The sequence below is a fragment of the Chrysemys picta genome, chromosome 8, assembly GCF_011386835.1.
Source record: "Chrysemys picta bellii isolate R12L10 chromosome 8, ASM1138683v2, whole genome shotgun sequence".
Classification (NCBI taxonomy): Eukaryota; Metazoa; Chordata; order Testudines; family Emydidae; genus Chrysemys; species Chrysemys picta.
Genome location: NC_088798.1, coordinates 19,390,297 through 19,411,644, shown reverse-complemented (window position 1 = coordinate 19,411,644; position 21,348 = coordinate 19,390,297). Strand labels below are relative to the sequence as shown.

Genomic DNA, 21,348 nt, shown 5'->3' with positions numbered 1-21,348 from the left:
AGATACGTATTTCAAGTGGACAGACAAATGGACAAGGAATATCTTTTTTATGGCTATATGAGTCTAAAGAGAAGCCAGTACATCTGTGCCTCAACACAATGCAAGTCCAATACTCTTAAAAATTAAGAAGACAAGACCACTTACTGTGCCACAAGGTAAACCTGTGGGGTTGTCAAATGTAAATACAGAGATCCCCTTCTAAGAGGCTAGTTCAGGAGTGGCCAGATGTAGCTTTGACTATGAGTCACTGCTAATGTAGGCTCTGAGCTACACAACTACTGCTCTTTTCTCTTGATGACACATAGCTGCCTTAAGCCAACCACTGATTGCTTGCCTCTCTGCTGCAGCTTATAAGGAAGTACTACTTCACACAATACACAGTCAATCTGTGGAACTCATTGCCAGGGGAAGTTGTGAAAGCCAAAAGTAAAACTGGGCTAAAAAACAACAATAATTAAATAAGTTCATGGAGGATAGGTCCATCAATGGCTATTAGCCAAGATGGTTAGGGATGCAAGCTTATGCTCTGGACATCCCTAAACCTCTGACTGCCACAAGCTGGGACTGGACGATCACTTGATAGTTGCTTGGCTCATTCCCTCTGAAGCATCCGACAGTGTCCACTATCGGAAGACAGGATCCTGGCCTAGATGGACCATTCTTATGACCCAGTATGGCCATTCTTATGTTCTTATTCAATACTCTTTTGGCAGCAAAAACATACAACTTTATTTGCTTTAGCATAGTTGCTACCCGCTGCCTCTGTCCCTATTAATTTGTAGCTAAAAAAAATCAACATTCGCTCAAAATGGAAGCAGTCAATGGCATATTCGGCTGCCATAGAGAGTGTCACACATTAACCTTTCTATTACACTGGGGAATCCTGGGGTGGGTTGCAGTTGTTTTCTGAGTGGCACTTGAATCACCTTTATATAAAATGACAACACACTAATCCATGAAAGGTTTAGCCATGCTTCTGAACTGCTGATACCTCTCAAGAACCCTCCTACCTCTGCTTTCTCTGCTAACATCTGTGCACACTTCCAGGTAATATGACAAGGATACATTTTGATTTTAAATGAACAGAATCTCAATCACCCCTCAGAACCACTCTGCTTCTGGGAGAAAGCAATAAGCACTCCCACGTGGCTTGTGACACGGGACAAATGAAGAAGGACTTCGGCAAAACAAAGATATATATGAGGAATATGCTCCCACACTCCAGCACTACTCAGGAAGAGGGTTCATATGGACACAGAGGAACTAGAACGTGAAATGGAGTGCATGGCTGTCCCGTCAACAACTACAATAAATACACTTGTTTACTAAAAAGATGAAGGGAGAAGACATTCATTCCTGATGCTAAAGAAAAGCCTGTCTGTGGCTAGTGCATTGAAGAATTTATTCAGTAACAACTCATCTATGTTAAAATAGGAACCCTGTAATGATGCCATGGTATGTAGAGATATACTGTGACTGGCTGAGTGAGCCCCTGATGAAGGAATTAGACTTGCCCTTTCTAGTACGTATACTCCCTCATGCAAAAATATTACTTCTTTCAAATTAGAGATCTAACATACGCAGGGGCCATTAGAAAAAATGGGAGGGGCTGGGGAGGGAAGAGTCCTGACACAACTGTTCCTTCTGCACTTGCTTTACCAAAAAGGAAGCAGCTTCCCTGCACTGTTACCTCTTCAAAAGTGTTGAAATCCTACAGGACTGAGTGGAATTTTGTGGGGCAATCTAGGAGCCACAATTTTCAATTTGCTCCAGGTGAAGTGTCAGTGCCTAGGGTCACTTAGGCAGCTTTTAGAAGGGTGGATCTTCAAAGCAATTTAAATATTGTTTATTGGAAGCATTGCCTACGTCTACTAAAACTGAAAAAACCCAACACTTTAAAAGCTTAAGCAGCAGCCACGGGGATTAATTTCCTGAAGGAACAAATCCAAGATGGCACCCAACAGAACATTCCATAGATCTTGTGATATGCAGTTGTGCAGGCTCTCTTATTTTTATGGTAATTGTACTGTGTGCTCCTAGTGCACAAGAAAAAATTAATTTATTATCTTGATGTGGGAACTATCTCAGTATAATTAGGAAGATCAGATTCTTAACCCCTTATTCAGACAAAAGCTACTTACTTCTTGTGAGATTAACCACCTGATTTTTAAACAAGAGAAGTTTAGATAGTTCAGTGATGGTTATAATAAGCATCTCATTTTTGGATGCTGCTCTGATCAAACCTCTGAACCTTTTGCAGTTCACCTATCACTCAGAGTAATTAACTCGTACCAAAGTTATACCCCAATAACCTTGATTCTGATGCTCAAAGCTGTAACCTTCACCTCAACTAGTATTGCTTTCATCCCCCAAAAGTACAATCCAACAATGAAAAGGGTAATTAAATACCAGTAGCTGCTTTTTTGTGCTAGAACCTTAAAGGAAGTATTTTTGCAACATTGTCCTGTGTTCTCCTCCTGGTACATTCAATACCGACTGAAGGAATGGAATGAAAATCATATATGAGAGAAGCAGAGAGATTTTCCTTCCACTGACAAAGTATATATGTCCAAGAAATTAAATAGGTAGAAAGGAATTCAACATGATTACTGAGGGGAAGCATTTTTATTTTTCTTACATTGGAAAAGATTGTTCAATTTAGTGAGAACATGAATGCTGAAGTGTTGGGAAAACGTGGCATATTTATCTCAACAGTTTGACCTGCCCGGAGACTCATCTAAATTTCATTCAAACTTTTCATAGCATATCTGAAACACAAATCAGCTTGCTCTTTATTTACCCTTGCTTTCTTTATGCTATCTGCTATTCTATTTTCAAAGTGTGCTCACTGATAAGGATCCAAATATTAAATGAAAACCTATGTTAATGAATACCAATTTCAGAGCTGCTATATGAGAATTACAAATCACACATTTTTTGCCATTTAGTCCTCATGACATTTAGCATGGATCCTTGCTCTGTGCAGTAGAGGAAAATACATCCTAATTTGGATTTAATAAATTATATGCTGACTGATTGAAATACATTTATTTCATGGACATGCTACTGCTGTAATGGTGACACCAGGAAGTGGGAACAGAGGATACAAACGTAAAGAAGGCTAGTGGAAAGCGAAAAAAAATGGTAGAATGGAGACATAATAAATCAAAGCTTCAGCAAACAATAAATAAAGAAATGAAAATGCCCTTGGGTTTAAACCAGAGACAGATGCAAACTGCAAACATTCAGATCTAGACTTTCTCCACGTTTGAGAAGAAAGGTTGAATCTAGGGTTCAGCTCAAACCACCTCCATTTTCAAACAAACAAAAACAATTCCTAAAATCCTCTCTTTGTATTGGGAATAAAGCCTAGGAATAAAGCCTGTTAATACTATACTTCAAGGCTCTCCAAAAGTAACGCCATTCAATATCAAAGTGGGGACAACACACATACTTGAGTTAATTCATTTTGATTTTCAGATGTCCTGGGTTTGAACATTCAACAATAGCAAATTGACTTCCATGGGGAAAGAGCTACACTGTTTATTTCAGACTAACCAGGAAAAACAATTTCAGTGGCAGTACAAGTCCCGTTTCCCCATGAAGCAAATCCCATATAGTAACTGAACTGAAAATGGTCCTGAAAGAAAATGGAGAATGTAAGCAGCAAGCAATAGGAGAACTGGCAAGACATAGTTCAGTCAGATGGTGGCGATGACAGTGGGACAGAGATAAGGGGCAAAAACAATGGAAAATGAGGAGAACACCTGGAACAGAGAAGGGATTGAAGATCTACAGAAGCGAGAGAGAGGTGTCCTGATGAAGACAGAGGGAATATGAGAGAGGAGAAAAAATTGACCTGCGTCTGCAGCAGATAAGAGTCCATATGAGGAGATGGAGCAAAAACCTCGTAAATGAGAAAGACGCAGAGACAGAGAGAATAAAAGAGTTTCTTGTACCAAGAAAGAGGAGGGAGGAGCCCCAGAGGGAGAAAGCCATGACTCAAAAGCATCCAAACCTAGGAGCTGTCAGCCTTACAATATTTTTTGTATTTATTTTTTCACACTACAGAAAGTGTTACCTAATCTACTTAGCAAGTGAATCAAGTTTTTAAAGAGTGTTTTAGTTTCCTCTAGAAGGAAACTGCACCATTTTTTCCAAGTTCTAAGATGTATCAGAAACACTAGTTGTTTTGAAAAGTTCTAAAGCTTTTGCAAGACCCCAAAGTTTTGCTATCTACCACTTTAAAGGCAAATATCAGATTGAAAACTTGACATGGTTTAGGAGTAATTGTTTCCAGGATGCCATCATCCAATTTCAAATCTTGGCTCCCCCAACCCGCCTCCTGCCAAAAAAGAAAAGAAAAATGTTCCCATTCTTCTTTTGACTAAGTTTACAGATATCAATTAAAACTAACACCATACCTCATTGGTGAGATCTTTTACTTTTACCAAATACCCATACTCTTAACAAACTTTTATATCCAACAGAATAAGAAAACTCCTGTATAGGCTGGGTAATAGTTTATAGTTCATATATAGTTCATATTTCTTTCACTTAAAACTGATTTAAAAGAATATGAACATGAAAGCAAAAATTTAGAAAATGATACAACAAAGTAGAGGGTTTCAGAAACTCAATTTTTTTAAAAAGCCATTCAACTCTATAAAAGATTACAAAAGAAACCTGTGGTTTTTACCAACTGTGGGAGTAGTGGCTGCACTCAAGGAATTGGTGGATGATATGGAAGAAGTACTTTCAGCACGGGCTAAAGGTGCTACCGGAGGAGGACTGGATGAGTGAATAGGAGGGCTAAAAGGCCTGGACTGTAGAAAAACACAAAATAACGCAAGATTAAAAATATACATACTGTAACATTTACACCAAATATAAACAGATGCCTTTGAACACAGACATAAGGCTTTTATATATCAGTAATCTTAATACCATCTTCACCCACAGTAAATAATGTGGATCTTAATGGGTCTCACACCTTTAATACAAATGAGGCTTTAAAGAAGATAGGGCCTAGGAAAATCGATGAAAAATTCTGTCTTGCAAGTCTAAGTTTGTTTTCTCCTCTTGGGCCACAAAGTATTTTTACAATTTTCAAAAAATGGCAGCGCTATAAAATTTTAAAACAAGCAGGAGAGAGACGGGAGAATTCTAGACATGGAAGGCCCAGCGTTTGCTTTAGACCCCGCAACACCATGTAACTACGAGATGGCAATTTAAGACTAGAAAATGCAGGACGGATGGTATGTTATGGGTAAATACCACACAAAGTAAATATTTAATGAGTTGCCACTTGTGGCTGGATTCACACACATTAAACCTTGTGATAAATCACTTGAAGCAGTAAGTGTGCATTAGGTCCTAGTGGAGCAACCCACTGTGATGAAAAGATATACGTATACATCCAAAGAAAGAAAGAAAATTATTTTTTCAGGGCATGATTCTGGAATCCTTCTGCAGGCCAAACTCTCGCTGGCTAGTAGAGTTCTAAACAGTACTGAGAGTTCTACATGCAATGTGCTTTCAGGAATGGGCCTTAATTCCACAATGCATTAATATAGAGAAAGTTTGTAGAAATATTTTACAGCATTATAAATCATACCATTTTAATGATACATTTTGTTCTTATTTATACAGCATTTAAAAATGGGGACACAGGATAATTATTAGGATAATGTAGTGTGATATGCCACCAAGACTAGAACACATCTTTCCCTCCTCACCAGCCAATCAGGATTTCCCAGTGTTCCTATGACAAGACACTTAAGCAAAATACTGTAAGAATGATACTAAGTCCCATGCAAACTAGAATACTTGCTAATTCTGTTGGCACAAGAACAGCAACCTATTATAATCACATGATCATTTCTAAGGATTTTCAATTGAATGAAAGTTTTAGGATGTGTAAAACATGTGTGTGAATGTGCCATCTTCCATCATTTAAAGACAATGTACACTTTACTGCAGGATACTCTTGGTTTTTAACCTGTAGGACTGAATAACTAGCTGAAAAAAAAATTATTAACTCAAAAATAATTCACTTTGGCTGCACTGGTGTCCCTTTTGTGTTGGCCTTCTGCAAACATTCTAGTGAACAAATTTAGTGGCAGGAATGTTTCAACAAATAGCACATTTTAAGGCAATGTCAGAAAACGTGTTAGGAAAGTGAATCTTGAATTCATAAACATGAGTATTTGCACCAAAAATCCTGATTCTAAGAGTTAGGGTGTATCCAAATCAGGGAACAGACAGTCTACTCTGTCCAATCAAAACTACCAAGCAGCTCATACTGCACATACTGAATACTCACAGTGAACTGTTAGCAAGCCATCAGCAAATCGAGAATCATTCACAGAAATTCTCCCATGTGTAATTTCCAATAATGAATAAATTATAGAAAACTGAACTGGTCAGGGACCATTTGCAGACTTATTTATTTGCTATGAATTACTTGCTCAGTTCTATTAACTTGTTTTATCAGACTGGAAACAAACACGAAATTCCTGATTCATTTTGAATTCCCTCTCTCATTAGTGGTTATGAAAAGGGTGAACATACCACATCGCCAACTCCCGGCTTCCCTGGAGGCAGTTTTGGCCGAGATGGGGGCCGAGGTGGAGGAGGCGGTGGCGTGGTGCTGCTGCAGGCAGCCAGTGGAGTCGCTGGACGAGCCGGAGATGAAGAACCTGAAATAAACACAGACTATAAATACAAGATTAAACTCAAGCTGCTCTCTCAACACCAAACTCCCCACAGCGTACTGCGTGCTATCAAGCAAACAAACACTAATCCAGCTTCCAACTCACATTCATAGCTACTGCATTGCAAGTCAATCTATAAACGTGGCAGTGTGGAAGAGTAAGTTACAGCTGATAACCAAGAAGGCCATAGTAAAACCCAAAACTCAATGATCTGCTGTGGAATTACAGTATGAAAGTTCTGGTTTGAGCTGACTTCCTACCAAGCTCTAAATTTGCACGTGCACATGGTAATGCAGACTTTGTTGGTGTGATTTTCTGAACACAAAATCAGAGGCTAAAATTTGCTCCATGGTGAAAAATTTTATTTTTATATTTGAAGTATCAGAAGTTTTAAATCTTCTCTCTTGAACACCAGTATCATGTCTGTAAATTACATGCTGACAGTTTGGGAGCAAGTGGTTACTTTGTACTTCTGTTTATTGCAGTGAGTTACTATGAGAGGCAACTACTGATACCGTAACAATATTTTTCAGTTTAGCTTTCACAATCTCTTCCCTTAGCCCCTGATTTCTCTTCTGGTTATATGTATGCAAGTCTCTCTTCTCTACCTCTGAATGTTTTAAATTCAAAATGTTGATACAGTCACATGTTTTTTGGATGAGGGGAAAAACTTTTAGTAATTGACATTTACTAATATATTTTCTGTAGTAAGGAGACAATTTTCAGATGTACGTGCAGTGGGGGCCTGCTTTTCTCAAGCATATTCATTGGTGTAAGACATTTGTTATTTCAGACATCATGGATTTACATGAAAGACTGTAAATGCAAGACAGGAGAGAGAGACATTTTCTTAGAATTCACTGAACATTTAAAACAATAGCACTGTGCAAACCACTGAGAGGGTGAGTGGGTGGGAGGGGGAAGGTCCATGCTACAAAACAGCTTTAAAAAAATGTTTTCAACCAGCATTATTTGCTAGTATGATGGCCAGGACATAACTGACTGGGAAGAATTTATCCTATTTTATAGCTGGAGAGACTGAATTTCTCTCAGTTTTTCTCATTATAAACACAGTAGTATGGAGGGGATTGAAATAACTGCAGTAGGCACTATGGTGACCATAATGGTTTGTAAGATTGGGCTTAATTCTTGATGCTGAATACATGATATATTCAAGTTTTACTTCGGATTTGTTCCTTTTTGATCTTTGTTACAAAATTACAGTGAGGCTCTATCAAATCCTGGTTATGCCACCGATATAAAGGCTGAGGTTAACAAAGATGACATTTCAGATAACTGACTCTGAATGACTACCTGGGTTTAAAAAAAAAAAAAAAAAGTCCTTGGCAGAAGTGGTTTTGATGGGGACAAACCTTGCACAAATCTTTTAATTTTAATTTCATTGCCTATTATCGTAAGATGGCAATCATTAAGCAAGAGTGAGGACCAGAATGGGGAAAGCGCAGAATGTTATAAGGTCTCTGGAGAGCCCCAAAGAATCCATTTAAGAAAATTATTTAAAAAAATATAGTTACCATAAAAGACAAATTTTAAGTAGCTAACTGTGAAGCTCAAATGTTTCATTTTGTCATTGATCACTGTCACCTTGCTGTGAAGATCGACTAGCTGCAACTTAATAAAAAGGAATGAGATGGGGTACTTAACAGAATACTTGACATACTATTTTGATGTAACTAAGAAAATTTAACATACCAGGATAAGTTCAGTACATTTTATAGTGTATTGTGCAAAAAATATCTTTAAAACTCCTTCAACCCCTAAACTAAGATTTACCGACACCTCTAAGTAGAAAAATCCGAAGATTAAGGATAGATACATTGGGTCTTTCAGGACCGTTGTTAATGAGTTTTACAGAATACTTGAAAGCACATTCTGTTTGGCACTGTACTGTCTAATTTTCTAACTATATATTAGGATGGGCTGCTTTGTTTTTCATTTTTCCATTTAAAACAGAATCATTTGCCATAAGAATCTAACATTTGATTAATTTAAAAACATGGAAGTTTGAAAATGAAATTTATAGAAACAAAAATTCGCCCCTATGTTACATAAAATCTTGGGTCAAAAATTAGGTTCTGCTTTTTTAAAATCTTGGCCACCAATTTCTGCACTTTGGAAAATCAAGCCACTTCTATTTAGGAGCCTAAAATTGGATTTAGGAGACTAACCTGAGGCACCAGTGTTTGAAAATTTTCTACTTCGGACAGAACCGGCTCCAGGGTTTTTGCCGCCCCAAGCGGCAGGGGAAAAAAAAGAAGCCGCGATCGCAATTGCGATCGGGGCACTCCAGCGGCAGCTCCACTGCGCCGCTTTCTTCTTCGGTGGGAATTCGGCAGCAGGTGCCTCCCTCCGAGAGGGACCCGCCACTGAATTGCTGCCGAACAGCCCAACGTGCCACCCCTACCCCTTGGCCGCCCCAAGCACCTGCTTGCTGGGCTGGTGCCTGTAGGCGGCCCTGACTTCAGACCATAAAAAACTTATTGCCCTACAAGAAGGGAATTATTCTAACAGGACTGCAGGAATTCTAAGGGGATAGGATTATAACTTGTATTCATCCATATTAATGTTTTAAGTAGTTAGAGAAGCAACAATTATTAATGTTCTAGATATAAGAATTTTAAAATGGATGATATTTGTTCTTGAAACATTCAGGATCCCTTGAATTCCACTGCGCTTCTACATCACTTTCTGCACCAAGTATATGCAGCAGAATTCCACTAATCAACATGTAACTGAATGTAATCCCACATCTGCAAAATCCAATTATAGCTGCAGAGCTACAGAATTCTTTGTCTTTAAAAAATGTTCTGCCATCAAACCATTTTATAGCTCTGGAACATATCCAACATCACTCTACTTAAAGTAAAGCATAAGCAGAAACTAAAAAATAGATATGCATAACAGACATGGGTGAGCATATATGTGTGTTTCTTCAATGGGCTACTGAAAGGGTTAAAAATCAGAGATTAGCCAACTAATTTGGAACAAAAAGAACCAACCCAATCATCCGCCTCAAATAAGGATCAGAAGCCAAATCCCTGTCCCCCACGTCTCTCCCCTTCCAGCCTTTTTTTTTTTTAAAGGTTTAGATGGCTGAGGCAAGGACCTCTCCATCTTTTCCTCTTATGACCCCCAACAGGCCTCCATTTTGGTGTTTGAGCAGAGCCAAGAGCCCCTGCTGCTGTATTCAAATCTCACAGCTTCCAGGACTTCCCAGGAATAGAAAGACAACACATTCGGGGACAGCTCTGACCTGAGGACATCCCAAAGCAAGTGGAACCTGAATGCCCAGTTAGTCAGAGCCTAGCAGACCAGGTAACTAAAGGAATATCACCAAAGGATTTGGAATGGAGTGGGAGAAAGGCCTGTTTAGAGTTTGGAGAAGTACTTATTATAGAACACAGGATGTGGCTGAAATGAGTAGGGAAGGGACTTATACAAACCCAAACTGTCAAACTTGCCCTCCACCAATGGTAATCTTCTCAACTGCTGGCCCTTTAAAAGTCACACAAGGCATTCTGCATCCCACATTCTTGTAGGGTGGCTTCCCACATCAGCATTATCAAGGAGGTCAGACATATGCTGACTGATCACATGCTACAAGAATAGTGGTTTGTTAATCACACACACAAAGGCCAACACACAGCTATCAGGGAAAAGAGGATGGATCTTCAAAAACACAGCAAAATTAAGGAAGACATTGTTTAATGAACATATATACAGCATGTTCAGAATTCCACCTTACCCCATAGTAGTATGGTCATCACTGGGTACTGTTAAATGACAATGGTTTTAAGTTTCTCTCACTCCCATCTGCATAGTATGTTCCATGCTGCCCCCGCCCCTTTGTGTGGACCATCCTCTTTATCCCAGTCCCCCAAGCCACCACCCTCTCCTCATAGAAATCCATCCTAAAAAAAATCCAATTCTGCAGTGTTTATAAGGGGTTTATAATTATTACAGGAGGTAGCCCCACATTTTCCAATGTGCTACATCTTCTGTGTGCCTGCTTTTAGAGTGCAAACACTTCAGAGCAGGGAACGTCTGTATTTCTGTGCATTGTACAGAACTCAGGAAACAGCTGGTGCTAAACAAAAATATCACCAGTGTCCAGGGTCCCTCTCTCACAAAGTGTGGAGCACCCTAAACTCCAACAGACATTAAGTGTGATCAGTAGCTTGCAGTACAGAGCACGTTACAAACCCAACACAGAAAAATCATTTTACCCACCACAGAAATGCTCACCTCCAGGGCAGAAGTCAGGATTAGTTAAAAAAAACAACCACCACCATCCCACCCTTCCCCACCTGGGGGATTTCATTGAGAGTTACATTCTGCCACATGAAGATGAGAATGTGAAAAGGATGCAAAATCTAACTCAGGAGCGTTCTCCAGTTTTTCATGCCCTCAGACACTACCTACTTGCTGAATACCATAGAAATGCTTATACATACAATTAAAACCATGGCCTAATTAAAGTAATCAGAAAATATCTGTTTTAAGTGGGAAATGCACTAATGTAAACAAAGAATTTCAAAACAACATGTTCAACACTAGCATCAGTGCCCAGTGCAAAACATGGGATTTTTTTTCTCCAAATACCAATAACTTCTATCTTGCTTAGGGCTTGTCTACATGGGGAAGTTGATCAGCAGAACTACACTGTATAATTATACCTCTATAGTTATACTGCTTTAACTTCCCATGTGGACATTCTTATTCCAAGAAAAGAGTGTCTTTTGCTGGGTTAGCTTATGGTGTTATGTCCATGTGGAGACAGGTACTGGTATAATTACAGCAATATGTAATTATATTGAACTATACAGAACTATACTGGTATAGTTCTGCCAGTAAATTTCCCCACGTAGACAAGCCTTTAAGTCATTAAAAATAAGGTGATCAAGTTGTACCCCTCTTGAGAAGGACATGAAAGACACTGGGAAAACCAACCTCCAACAAGGTAATTTGACCTAATGGACGTATACCAATTTAGAATTAAACTGGTGAAGCCAATCAACCAGCAAACTTCAAACAAATCCATGTTTTACTCTACAGTGTTTACTTTAAAAAGCCATTTATCAAAGCCTAGTTCAGCCTCGCACTATCTAGGATTCTCAAGGACATTCTCAGAATGGTGAAGTAGAGATATACTGAATTTATTGCATCACAACTTATATCTGCAGGGCTTCTGTTTATTTGGCTTTGGTAGCCTTTAAGGTGACTTGGCTGCACATATGCTGTCAGTGTCTCATAGGAACAGACAGTGAATTCAAAGAATTTCCTGCTTTACTTAAAAGTGACAGTTTTGTTTTCTGAAAAGTCAGCAAAAATTTGTCTGTTTTTCCATTATTTTTGTTCATTTTGCAGTTCCTGGAGGATATTATGGCAGGCTGGCAACTGTGCCAAATTCTGGGGCTGTCAGCAGTTTGGGGCGCTGCAAATATTCATGTATCACAGGTGGATATCTGGGAGAGAAGTTCAAACTGTTGAGCACGTGCACTTAATTTAAGGCAATAAACATGATCTTTGGTGAAAAGCTGTCTAGATTTACACCTTGGAGTCTGATTTGCGGAGTCACAACTCCCCCTCTCATGTCAGACATTCAACAATGACAGGGTAAAAGGAAACACGATATTTATGGTACAAGCTCAACTTGGACCACAAGAGCATTATATGAAAAGAATACGCCACTGGGGGCACAGTACAATCAAACAAAAGGGAATGACTGATGCTTAAAAGCCAGCTAAGAGGTTGTGTTCACACTGCAGCAAAAAGGCATTCATGGGCACACTGAAGCACACTCAAGCTATAAGACATACCACTGGTGCTTCCTGTGCCACTGATAGGGCTGGGTCCAGGTGATGACACCACTGTTCTGTAGGTAGGTGGTGGAGGGGGAGGTGGTGTAGCTCTTTGTCCCAACCCAAAATCTTTAGGAGATGCTGTTGATTCTAAGTTATCATCTTTAACGTGGGTTTGCTCAGAAATTTTCTTCTGAACCTCTTCTAAATTGAGAGGTGATGGAACATTGCGGGAGGTTTCAACAGCTGGAGATTCAGCTGGGATTTCTGATGCCACAGGTGGGGACACCACTTTTTCCCTTGAAGTCAACTCTGCTGTTACGTTTTCCGGGGACTGATCAGAAAAATTGACCCACTTATCTTCTGCATTAACAGCAATAGACTTGGGGGATAATACTGGACCAAAAATGCTGTCCAAGTCATTGATTGATGGTAGTTTGTCACTTTTGACCTCTGTTGCTGTCTGGTCACTTCCTGTGGTCAAAGTAGTTTATTTTAAACTTTAATATTGATGGTATAGCTGAAGTTGCACTATACTCTACATTTATATGGGGCTTGCAAAGTCAGCTACATTCCAGCAGAGATACTTAAAAAGCATGTTTTCTTACCAGCTATTGGAGATATAGTTCATGTGCATGAAAATATCTACGTAATACGGTTATGCACAATGTACAAAAGCATATATGGGATTAAAATATATACATTATATGAAAAAAGCATGCACTATATACCATATGTATACCTTTCTTGTATATTACTTTACATCATATCTGCATCCTACTGAAATATAGAATTGGCTAGTGATGTTCATTATGCATTGTCTAAATAACTTAACATTGTGTGAATTATTACTAAATTTTAAAAATACACACACAGCACAGTAACCTGAGATAACCTGCATATTTATACATGCACATATATTATTTTGGAACACTTATAAAATATACTGGCAATGTACATGCAGTATACTGTAGCATACAGTGTGTATGTATTTCAGTTGTAACCTACTGTGGATCTAGGTTTTTTAAAGGCTTTACTCATGAACTGAATCCTCACGCACCATTTGTTGTTAATTTTTGAGCAAATCTAGCCTTGTAACCAATATGGAAATAGAATTCATCAACATAGCTGTATTGCAGCCAATGGAAACAAACTCCACATATTCCTCTAATACTCAGATTTTTGTCTGTCCTTCTTCCTGTGGAATATTGATGATCAGACTGGACACTTACACGGTATAAAAAGAACAGGAGTACTTGTGGCACCTTAGAGACTAACAAATTTATTAGAGCATAAGCTTTCCTGGACTACAGCCCACTTCTTCGGATGCATATATATATCTATCTATCGCGCATCCGAAGAAGTGGGCTGTAGTCCACGAAAGTCCTCTAATAAATTTGTTAGTCTCTAAGGTGCCACAAGTACTCCTGTTCTTTTTGCGGATACAGACTAACACGGCTGCTACTCTGAAACCTTACACAGTATAGCATCTTTTATGGAAGATCTCAAAGTTAAGCAAGCCTAACCACACCCCAGGGAGGTTGTATTATACTTATTTAATGAAGGGGTAACTGATTAACACAGTGATCTGTCCAAAGTCTCAAAGTCAGTGGCAAAAGATGGTCAATCCAGGAGTCCTCGGCTATACCCACTACACCACTACTATAATGACTACATACCCTCCTTTGTACATCCATCTACATCTATTGCATATTCTTAGATTTTAGAAAACCACTCATGCTGTATTTTAGGGAGTAAAATGTATTCAATTTTAAAAAGAGACCTTTCTGTATTACCACATTTAATACACATACTGAAATATGCTGCAAGCCAAAAGCCAGCAAATATATAGTCACACATGGCTGCGTATTTCATTTGCTCTTGTTGATGAATGCTATTTTATGCAGGTTGACAACTGCCATCTGACTGCATAGCTATAAAATGGAAAAATGAAGATACGTGAGTATGAATAAAGATATTGATGAATAGAGCACTAAGTTCATTGCATAGAGATTCTATATGACTAAATGGATCAATAATATACCACATTTGCATTGTATGTTCATGTTGCATAATGTAACTATTGTTTTCCATACAATGCATCTGTTTCAAAGAACGATTGTATTTCTTTATGTAAACATACAGTTCTGATTTTAGTTGATAAATTTATGTCTGCTAGCCACATACGGCTATAAGCACCTCATTTACTCCTGTTGCATTCCACACAGCCTAGATTTCTTTCACCATACATCTTTACAAGTATTATAGTTAACAAAGCTATTTGGCATACCTCTGCATGAACAACACTGAAATTTTCTAATTCTAGATTACATCCTAACTTCGCACCCAAGCTTCCCATTGAAAAGCAACAGGAGTTTGGGGTGCAAGAATTACAGGATCAGACCCCGAATTGCTCTTAGAAAAAGGAACGTTAGTTTTGCACCCATATTTCACAAGAATTGAACCTTAAAAATACAGTCAAAATGAAAGTTAAAAGCCAATTTAAAGAGCTACAATAACAGTTTCAGGTCTAACTTTAGAACTAGTGTCACATTTCTTTACTAAAATGGCTCAGTACCAAAAAGTGGGAGAGGAAATAAACCAATAGATAGTAAAGATGACAAAATCATTCAAAAAACCAAGGGCTCTGTATGTAGGACTTAGGTAGTATAATTTTGAACACAATAGATGCAAAAACATCGGAAATAAAAAGGAAACATAAAATGCATGTGTTTTAAACATATACAAGTACGTTCAAATAGGTGGTCCTTATGCAGATTTCCTCAGAATGGACCTGATTCTGTAAGCATTTACACATGCAGAAATTGCACTGAAGTCGGTGGGGGGGGGGGCGTTCTGGAATCAGTGGTTACAGGACCATGCTCAGTTATGCACAGTACCCGGTATATATCTTATGCAGTATTATTTCATGAGCTAATAAACGTAATGCCTCATTCTTACCTATTCCAACTGTTAAGGGAGAACCAGTCCTAGGTGGTGTAGCTGGAATGTTTTTTGGTGGAAGTGGTGGAGGTGCTGAAAAACAGGTCAGAGGAAAGAATATAAATTCAAGAGACGCATTAAGCTGATAAAAAACTGTGTTTGATTCTTTGTAGGGTCCTCCTGTTCAGGGTGTCTTCTTTTTAATGCCATTGAAGGTGCAGAGTTGGTAAAGATTGCACACCTGTCCCAAGATTCAGGAATGTGGTACAGTGATATGACTCACTGCTTTTTATCATGGTAGATTATTTTAAAATCCTTGCGTAATTAAATGATTATAGGGCAATTAGTGTGCATCACCACCAGGGCCGGCTCCAGGCACCAGCTTAACAAGGTGGTCAAGGGAGAGGGGCGGCACCTGCGGCAATTCGGGGGCGGTAGGTCCCTCACTCCCTTTAGGAGCGAAGGACCTGCCGCTGAACTGCCGCCGCCAGTCGCAGCTTTTTTTTTTTTTCCCCCTTGGGACGGCAGAAATGCTGGAGCCGGCCCTGATCACCACTATCTGTATCAAGATGAACTTCAATAAAGGCAAGTGCAAAGTACTACACTTGGGAAGAAAAAAAAAATCAAATGCACAACTACAAAATGGGGAATAACTGGCTAGGCGGTAGTACTGCTAAAAGGGATCTGGGAGTTACAGTGGATTAAAATTGGAATATGATACAACAAAGTGATGCAGTTACTAAAAGGATAATATCATTCTGGGGGTGTATTAACAGGAGTGTCATATATAAGACAAGAGGCAATTGTCCTGCTCTAGTCAGCACTGGTGAGGCTTCAGTTGGAGTACAGTGTCCAGTTCTGGGCACCACACTTTAAGAAAGATGTGGAAAAAAATTGGAGAGCTCAGAGGAGAGCAACAAAGATGATAAAAGGTTTAGAAAATCTGACCTATGAGGACAGGTAAAAAACAACAACAACTGGGCATGTTTAGTCTTGAGAAAAGAAGACTGAGCGGGGCCCTGATAATCTTTGAATACATGAAAAGCTGTTATAAAGAGGATGGTGATCAATTATTCTCCATGTCCACTGAAGGTAGGACAAGAAGTAATGGGCTTAATCTGAAGCAAGGGAGATTTAGGTTAGATATTAGGAAGAATCTTTCAAACTACTGGAGGACAGGTAAGTACTGGAATAGGTTTACAGGGGATGTTGTGGAGGTTTTCAAGAACAGATTAGACAAACATTTGTCAGGGATATCTAGATATATTTGGTCCTCCCTCAGTGTAGCAGGCTGGAGTAGATGACCCATCAAGGTCTCTTCCAGACCGACATTTCTATGATTTCCTCTGGAGATATAACTGTGAATCGAATTTAGGATAGCGGGATCTTTCTTGGAGATAAGCAGGAGCTATAGTATCCATCATATGCTGTATTTGTTCCTAGATCTCTCTCTCTCTCTCTCTTCAGATAAATAGAGTCAAATTTAGTCTTGCAAATTCAGATACATTACAGGCAGAAGCTTCTCTCCCCAGGGATGAAGTGAATTGTTTCCTTCATTCTGAAAGCCGTCTATCCAACACATTATTAAACTAATGTCACCTTTTCCCATTCTAGTATGTTGCAGTTAAAGTCAGTCCAGTAAAAACAAACTAACTTGCCACATGATTACAGTGTTAGAGAATTTCATAGTATACCTAGCCCAGATAATAAAAATGAAACACCTGATTTTTCAGACTGATAATCCACACTTAACTTACTTCCAGTTGGAAAAGGTCTTGGTAGCTTTGGAGAATCTAGACTGGAATTCACTGGCTGGACAGAACCCCATATCTCTGTCTGATCTAAAGGAGCTAAGAACACAAAAATAAATCACATACACCAAAGCAATACAAAATACTTAATTTCAATTATAGAATCCACTAATTAATTATGAATATCAATTTCTACCAGACAGAAGATACACACATTCCATCGATACTTGGATTGGCACATGCTTCTCCCTGACTCAATGTCTGGCTGGAGCTGATGTTCCTTTTAAAAGGGTTTCAAACGCCTGGTCTATCTGCCTAATATAGAAAATCACATTCACAGAGAAAATGCCATGATGTTACATCCTCTGGGATGCTGTTTATATTTAACAGAGATACTCTCCAGGAAATTATAAACTTTGTGGTTCTGTTTATATTGGATTGAGGGGCCTACACCAGGAGCATACGATCTCCCCTGTGACTATGGTTTGGTTTGGTTTGTATCAGAAGTGTAAGTTCTTATGAAACTGATCACTGATTAAATTTTATTTTGCGAGAGGGTAATTATTTTGCATGCACTGGAACTACTAGTTAAATGTTTATCATCAATTTATAATCTGCAAACTGTGCCACTTTCTATGTATTGTACAGGAAGGAGTTACCCAGGTGCAATGTCTCAACGGCAGGAAGAGTGATCAAGTAGACTTGTTGCACATTTGACCTTATTACAGAATTCACTTATTTTTTTAAAAGGCTTATTTCAAACTAACATTCCCATTTTTTAAAAATGGCCAGGCTAGTAAACAAACAAGCAAGCAACCCACCCCTCTGTCAATTTTCATACCTTCCAACTTTTGTTCCTCAAATGCTGACTCCAGTGGTGGGCCAAACAGTGGGGCGAGGGCTGAAGGATCATCTGGGGCTTTTTTGCTGCAGGATAATACAAATATTAGCATAAGAAATGTAAGGAACAAACTGTAAATGGGCTTAAAGGATGAAGAGGTCCTGAGGTGTTAGCCTCTCGGTGCTATGTGTGGGATTAAAGGGCTAACTAGCAAGCATGCATACCACACTCTCTACTGGAGATACTGCCAGCATTGATCAAGTGTGACTATATAGCCTGCAAGCGGCTGACCCACAGGGAAGATGAAAACCCTTAGGTCTACTGATAATTGTCTGTACTGTCCTGTCGTTTGGACTACAGGGGTGTGAGGTGCAGCACACACCAAAGTGCTGTAACTGACCCATGTGGATGCTGCTGGCACAAACTAAAAAGTACCTGGTTTGCGTTAATGTTGTCCTATTTGAAAAGCACTATGCTAATACAAACTAGGTTCCTTTTAGTTCATGCCTGCACTGTCCACACAGGGCAGATACAGAGCACTGCAGCATTTCGATGTGTGCTGCGATTCACCCCCCCACCCATCCATAGTTGCACTACGGTGCACTGTAGACACAGCCAATGTGAAGATTCTTCTTTAGTTCAGGTGACAAGGATCTGTGCTATTATAGCAAAGGTGCCAGACCTGGGTGGCCATGGACCCATTAGATTGTTGCTCAAATAAATTTGTTAGTCTCTAAGGTGTCACAAGGAGCTAGGCACTAGAGAGAGAACTAATATAGACAGATTGCATACATAACTCCTGTTAATACAAACAAGTATTATTTTGGATATGAATTACTTGCACATCAGTGGCAGAACATCACCCTTAGGGTGATGTTTCACATTAAATGTTTGGCTTGGCTATCTTTTTTTCTGTTTCATTCCATACATTCCATAGCTTTATTCCAAAGATTAGAAGAGACCTGATTGTTTTATGATCATGGGATCATCCCAACATGAATAAAGAAAACTATAAATGGCCTCAGCAGGCCTTTATTTCTGCATTTGCTTTTGGTATGCTTCTAGATCTACTGAGATTTTTATACAGTGCCTATCACCATGGCATCTGATATCGTTACAAAGTTGTTACAGTCAGCATGAGAGGAAGCATCATGAATACATACAATCACTGACATTTATATAAGATTTGATTGCCCTTTCAACCAAAGGTCCCAAATAATATAGCTTGGTAAATGGATTACAAACAAGACAGACAATAGTGTGATTACACACTAGACACCCATCATTGAAATACAGCAAAGCCACCTGTGAAATGGAAGGTGGCTGTGTTAGTGATAACCAGACAGCTAAGTTGTCACAGGTAGGGAGCTAAATTTAGATAAATAAAGCTTTCTTATCAGCCTTAAAGCACACAGTGAACTCTTCAGGCTGGCACTGAGTCATCTTGACTCAGTAGGCAGAGGAATATATTAATATGATTTACTTTACTTCATGGAGGGCACTTCCACTTTTTTACATCATTCTTACAATTATGATTGGTTCCAGGAAGTAAGATGAAATGCTGGAGATGGTGTTTTTAAGAAATGCTTCTTTCCTGAAGTTGCTACCAAGAATGGTATCAAATCTAGATAGTTTTGCAGATTTTCATGTACAAACCTAACAGGGTATCAGCTCCCAAAGTAGTTGTGGGTTAGGTAATAAGTTAACTGCTCATCTCTACCTTTGGTGCAAGGATGGATCCAAGACTAACATTTGTGCAATATCTAGATTAATTTACAATTTCTTTCATACTGACCTTACAAGTTCTGGAGTTGGTGTTGAACGCCTAGGTCTTGCTATCTCTTCACCTGTCGCATATGATAGTTCTGTTTAGATCAGTTCTCACTTGAGTTCTCTATCTCAATTTTTCATATGAACTACTCAAAGATGTGGATCACCTCAACTACATGAAACTAGCATGCACTTACATGCTAAAAATTAAACGTGGACACTATGACATAGAAGTCAGAGGCTGAGTGATCTCAAGCCATAATAAGGTGATGAAGTGTAATTCCGCTCCCCAATACATACAAATATATTAATCTCATCCCTCTACGCAGAGATTTACAGTATGTGTGTAACTCCTGTCTCATATTCCCTGAATATATGTATTCAGCAAGTCGCCACATACCAAGCCCATTGTATAGCTGTCTGCGTAGAAAGCAGAATCTAATTGTCTGCTATCTAATTTTTCTGACTTGAGAGCACAAACGCGTAAGCACTAGCTTTGCCTTCTTTATTCCTCCTTATTAAAAATGTTGTGGTTGGGACTATTTGACATTCTAAGAAATATAGTCTGTTGAACAGGGTTGCATGCCACCAACTTAGAATGCTCCATGTGCCTTTTGAATTTAGAGGCATCATATCACATTAATAGTGGGGGGACCAGACAGCAAATGTGAAAAACCGGGACGGGGGTGGGAGGTAATAGGAGCCTATATAAGAAAAAGACCCAAAAATCGGGACTGTCCCTATAAAATCGGGACATCTGGTCACCCTACATTAATAGACTAAGTTAATTTTATAAGCAACACATTCTTGAAGGGTGGAACACTAGATACAGCAGTTCAACGGCACATGCATTACATCCCCCATCCATTTCAAGGATTCAGTCATTAATAATACAGTACCTAGAGTTCTCCTTTAAGAGTTACTCTTTGGGAAATGAAAGTTTAAGTGTACTTTGAAAACTACGTAGAGGAGCGCGTTTTGACATAAATTTGCCTTCTTTAAAGTTCACGAGAGAATCAGTCTTCTTGAGACACTATCTGTTCCTGCAAACTAAAAAATATATACTTACTGGATAAATTCCTTTTAATCGCACCCTGGAATTAGAAACAAACACTAAGGTTTAGGACCAGGTGAGCATAATTTATATGTAAAACAGGTAACAAAGCCAACATCTCAATTTGATTAAGAAGACAAGCATCAATACTAAGGAGTAAATGAAATTTGACTCCAATCCACCATCTATGCTGGTAATTACCTTTATGACACACATATACACGTTATGGAATCAGTTTTGCTCCTGAAGAGAATGGCAGGGGAGACAAGGATAGGGCATGGTTGAGGAATAGGTACTTAAATGCAATTGATATGAATGGCAGCCATTTTCAGGATTTTCATTTATTCCTACCACCTATCAGGGGTAGCACCTATTCCTGTGTTCTTTTAAGGCCAGCTCTCAAGCAACAGGGCAGGGGCAGCCATGGGAGAACACTTCAGAAGGGTCTCAT

At 39.0% G+C, this 21,348-nt stretch overlaps 1 protein-coding gene across 2 annotated transcripts in view; it reads right to left on the bottom strand.

The window, feature by feature from the left end:
• The window catches only part of SGIP1 (SH3GL interacting endocytic adaptor 1), a 164,545-nt gene that overhangs the window by 39,879 nt on the left and 103,318 nt on the right, over window positions 1-21,348 (bottom strand). For both annotated transcript variants that reach the window (XM_065553994.1, XM_065553993.1), the window contains 8 exons: window positions 20,913-20,937; window positions 19,869-19,920; window positions 18,074-18,159; window positions 17,239-17,331; window positions 15,500-15,574; window positions 12,557-13,012; window positions 6,574-6,701; window positions 4,700-4,826 (listed from right to left, as the gene is read on the bottom strand). In XM_065553994.1, the coding sequence (XP_065410066.1) occupies window positions 4,700-4,826; window positions 6,574-6,701; window positions 12,557-13,012; window positions 15,500-15,574; window positions 17,239-17,331; window positions 18,074-18,159; window positions 19,869-19,920; window positions 20,913-20,937 (1,042 nt within the window). The remainder of the gene's footprint in view (window positions 1-4,699; window positions 4,827-6,573; window positions 6,702-12,556; window positions 13,013-15,499; window positions 15,575-17,238; window positions 17,332-18,073; window positions 18,160-19,868; window positions 19,921-20,912; window positions 20,938-21,348) is intronic.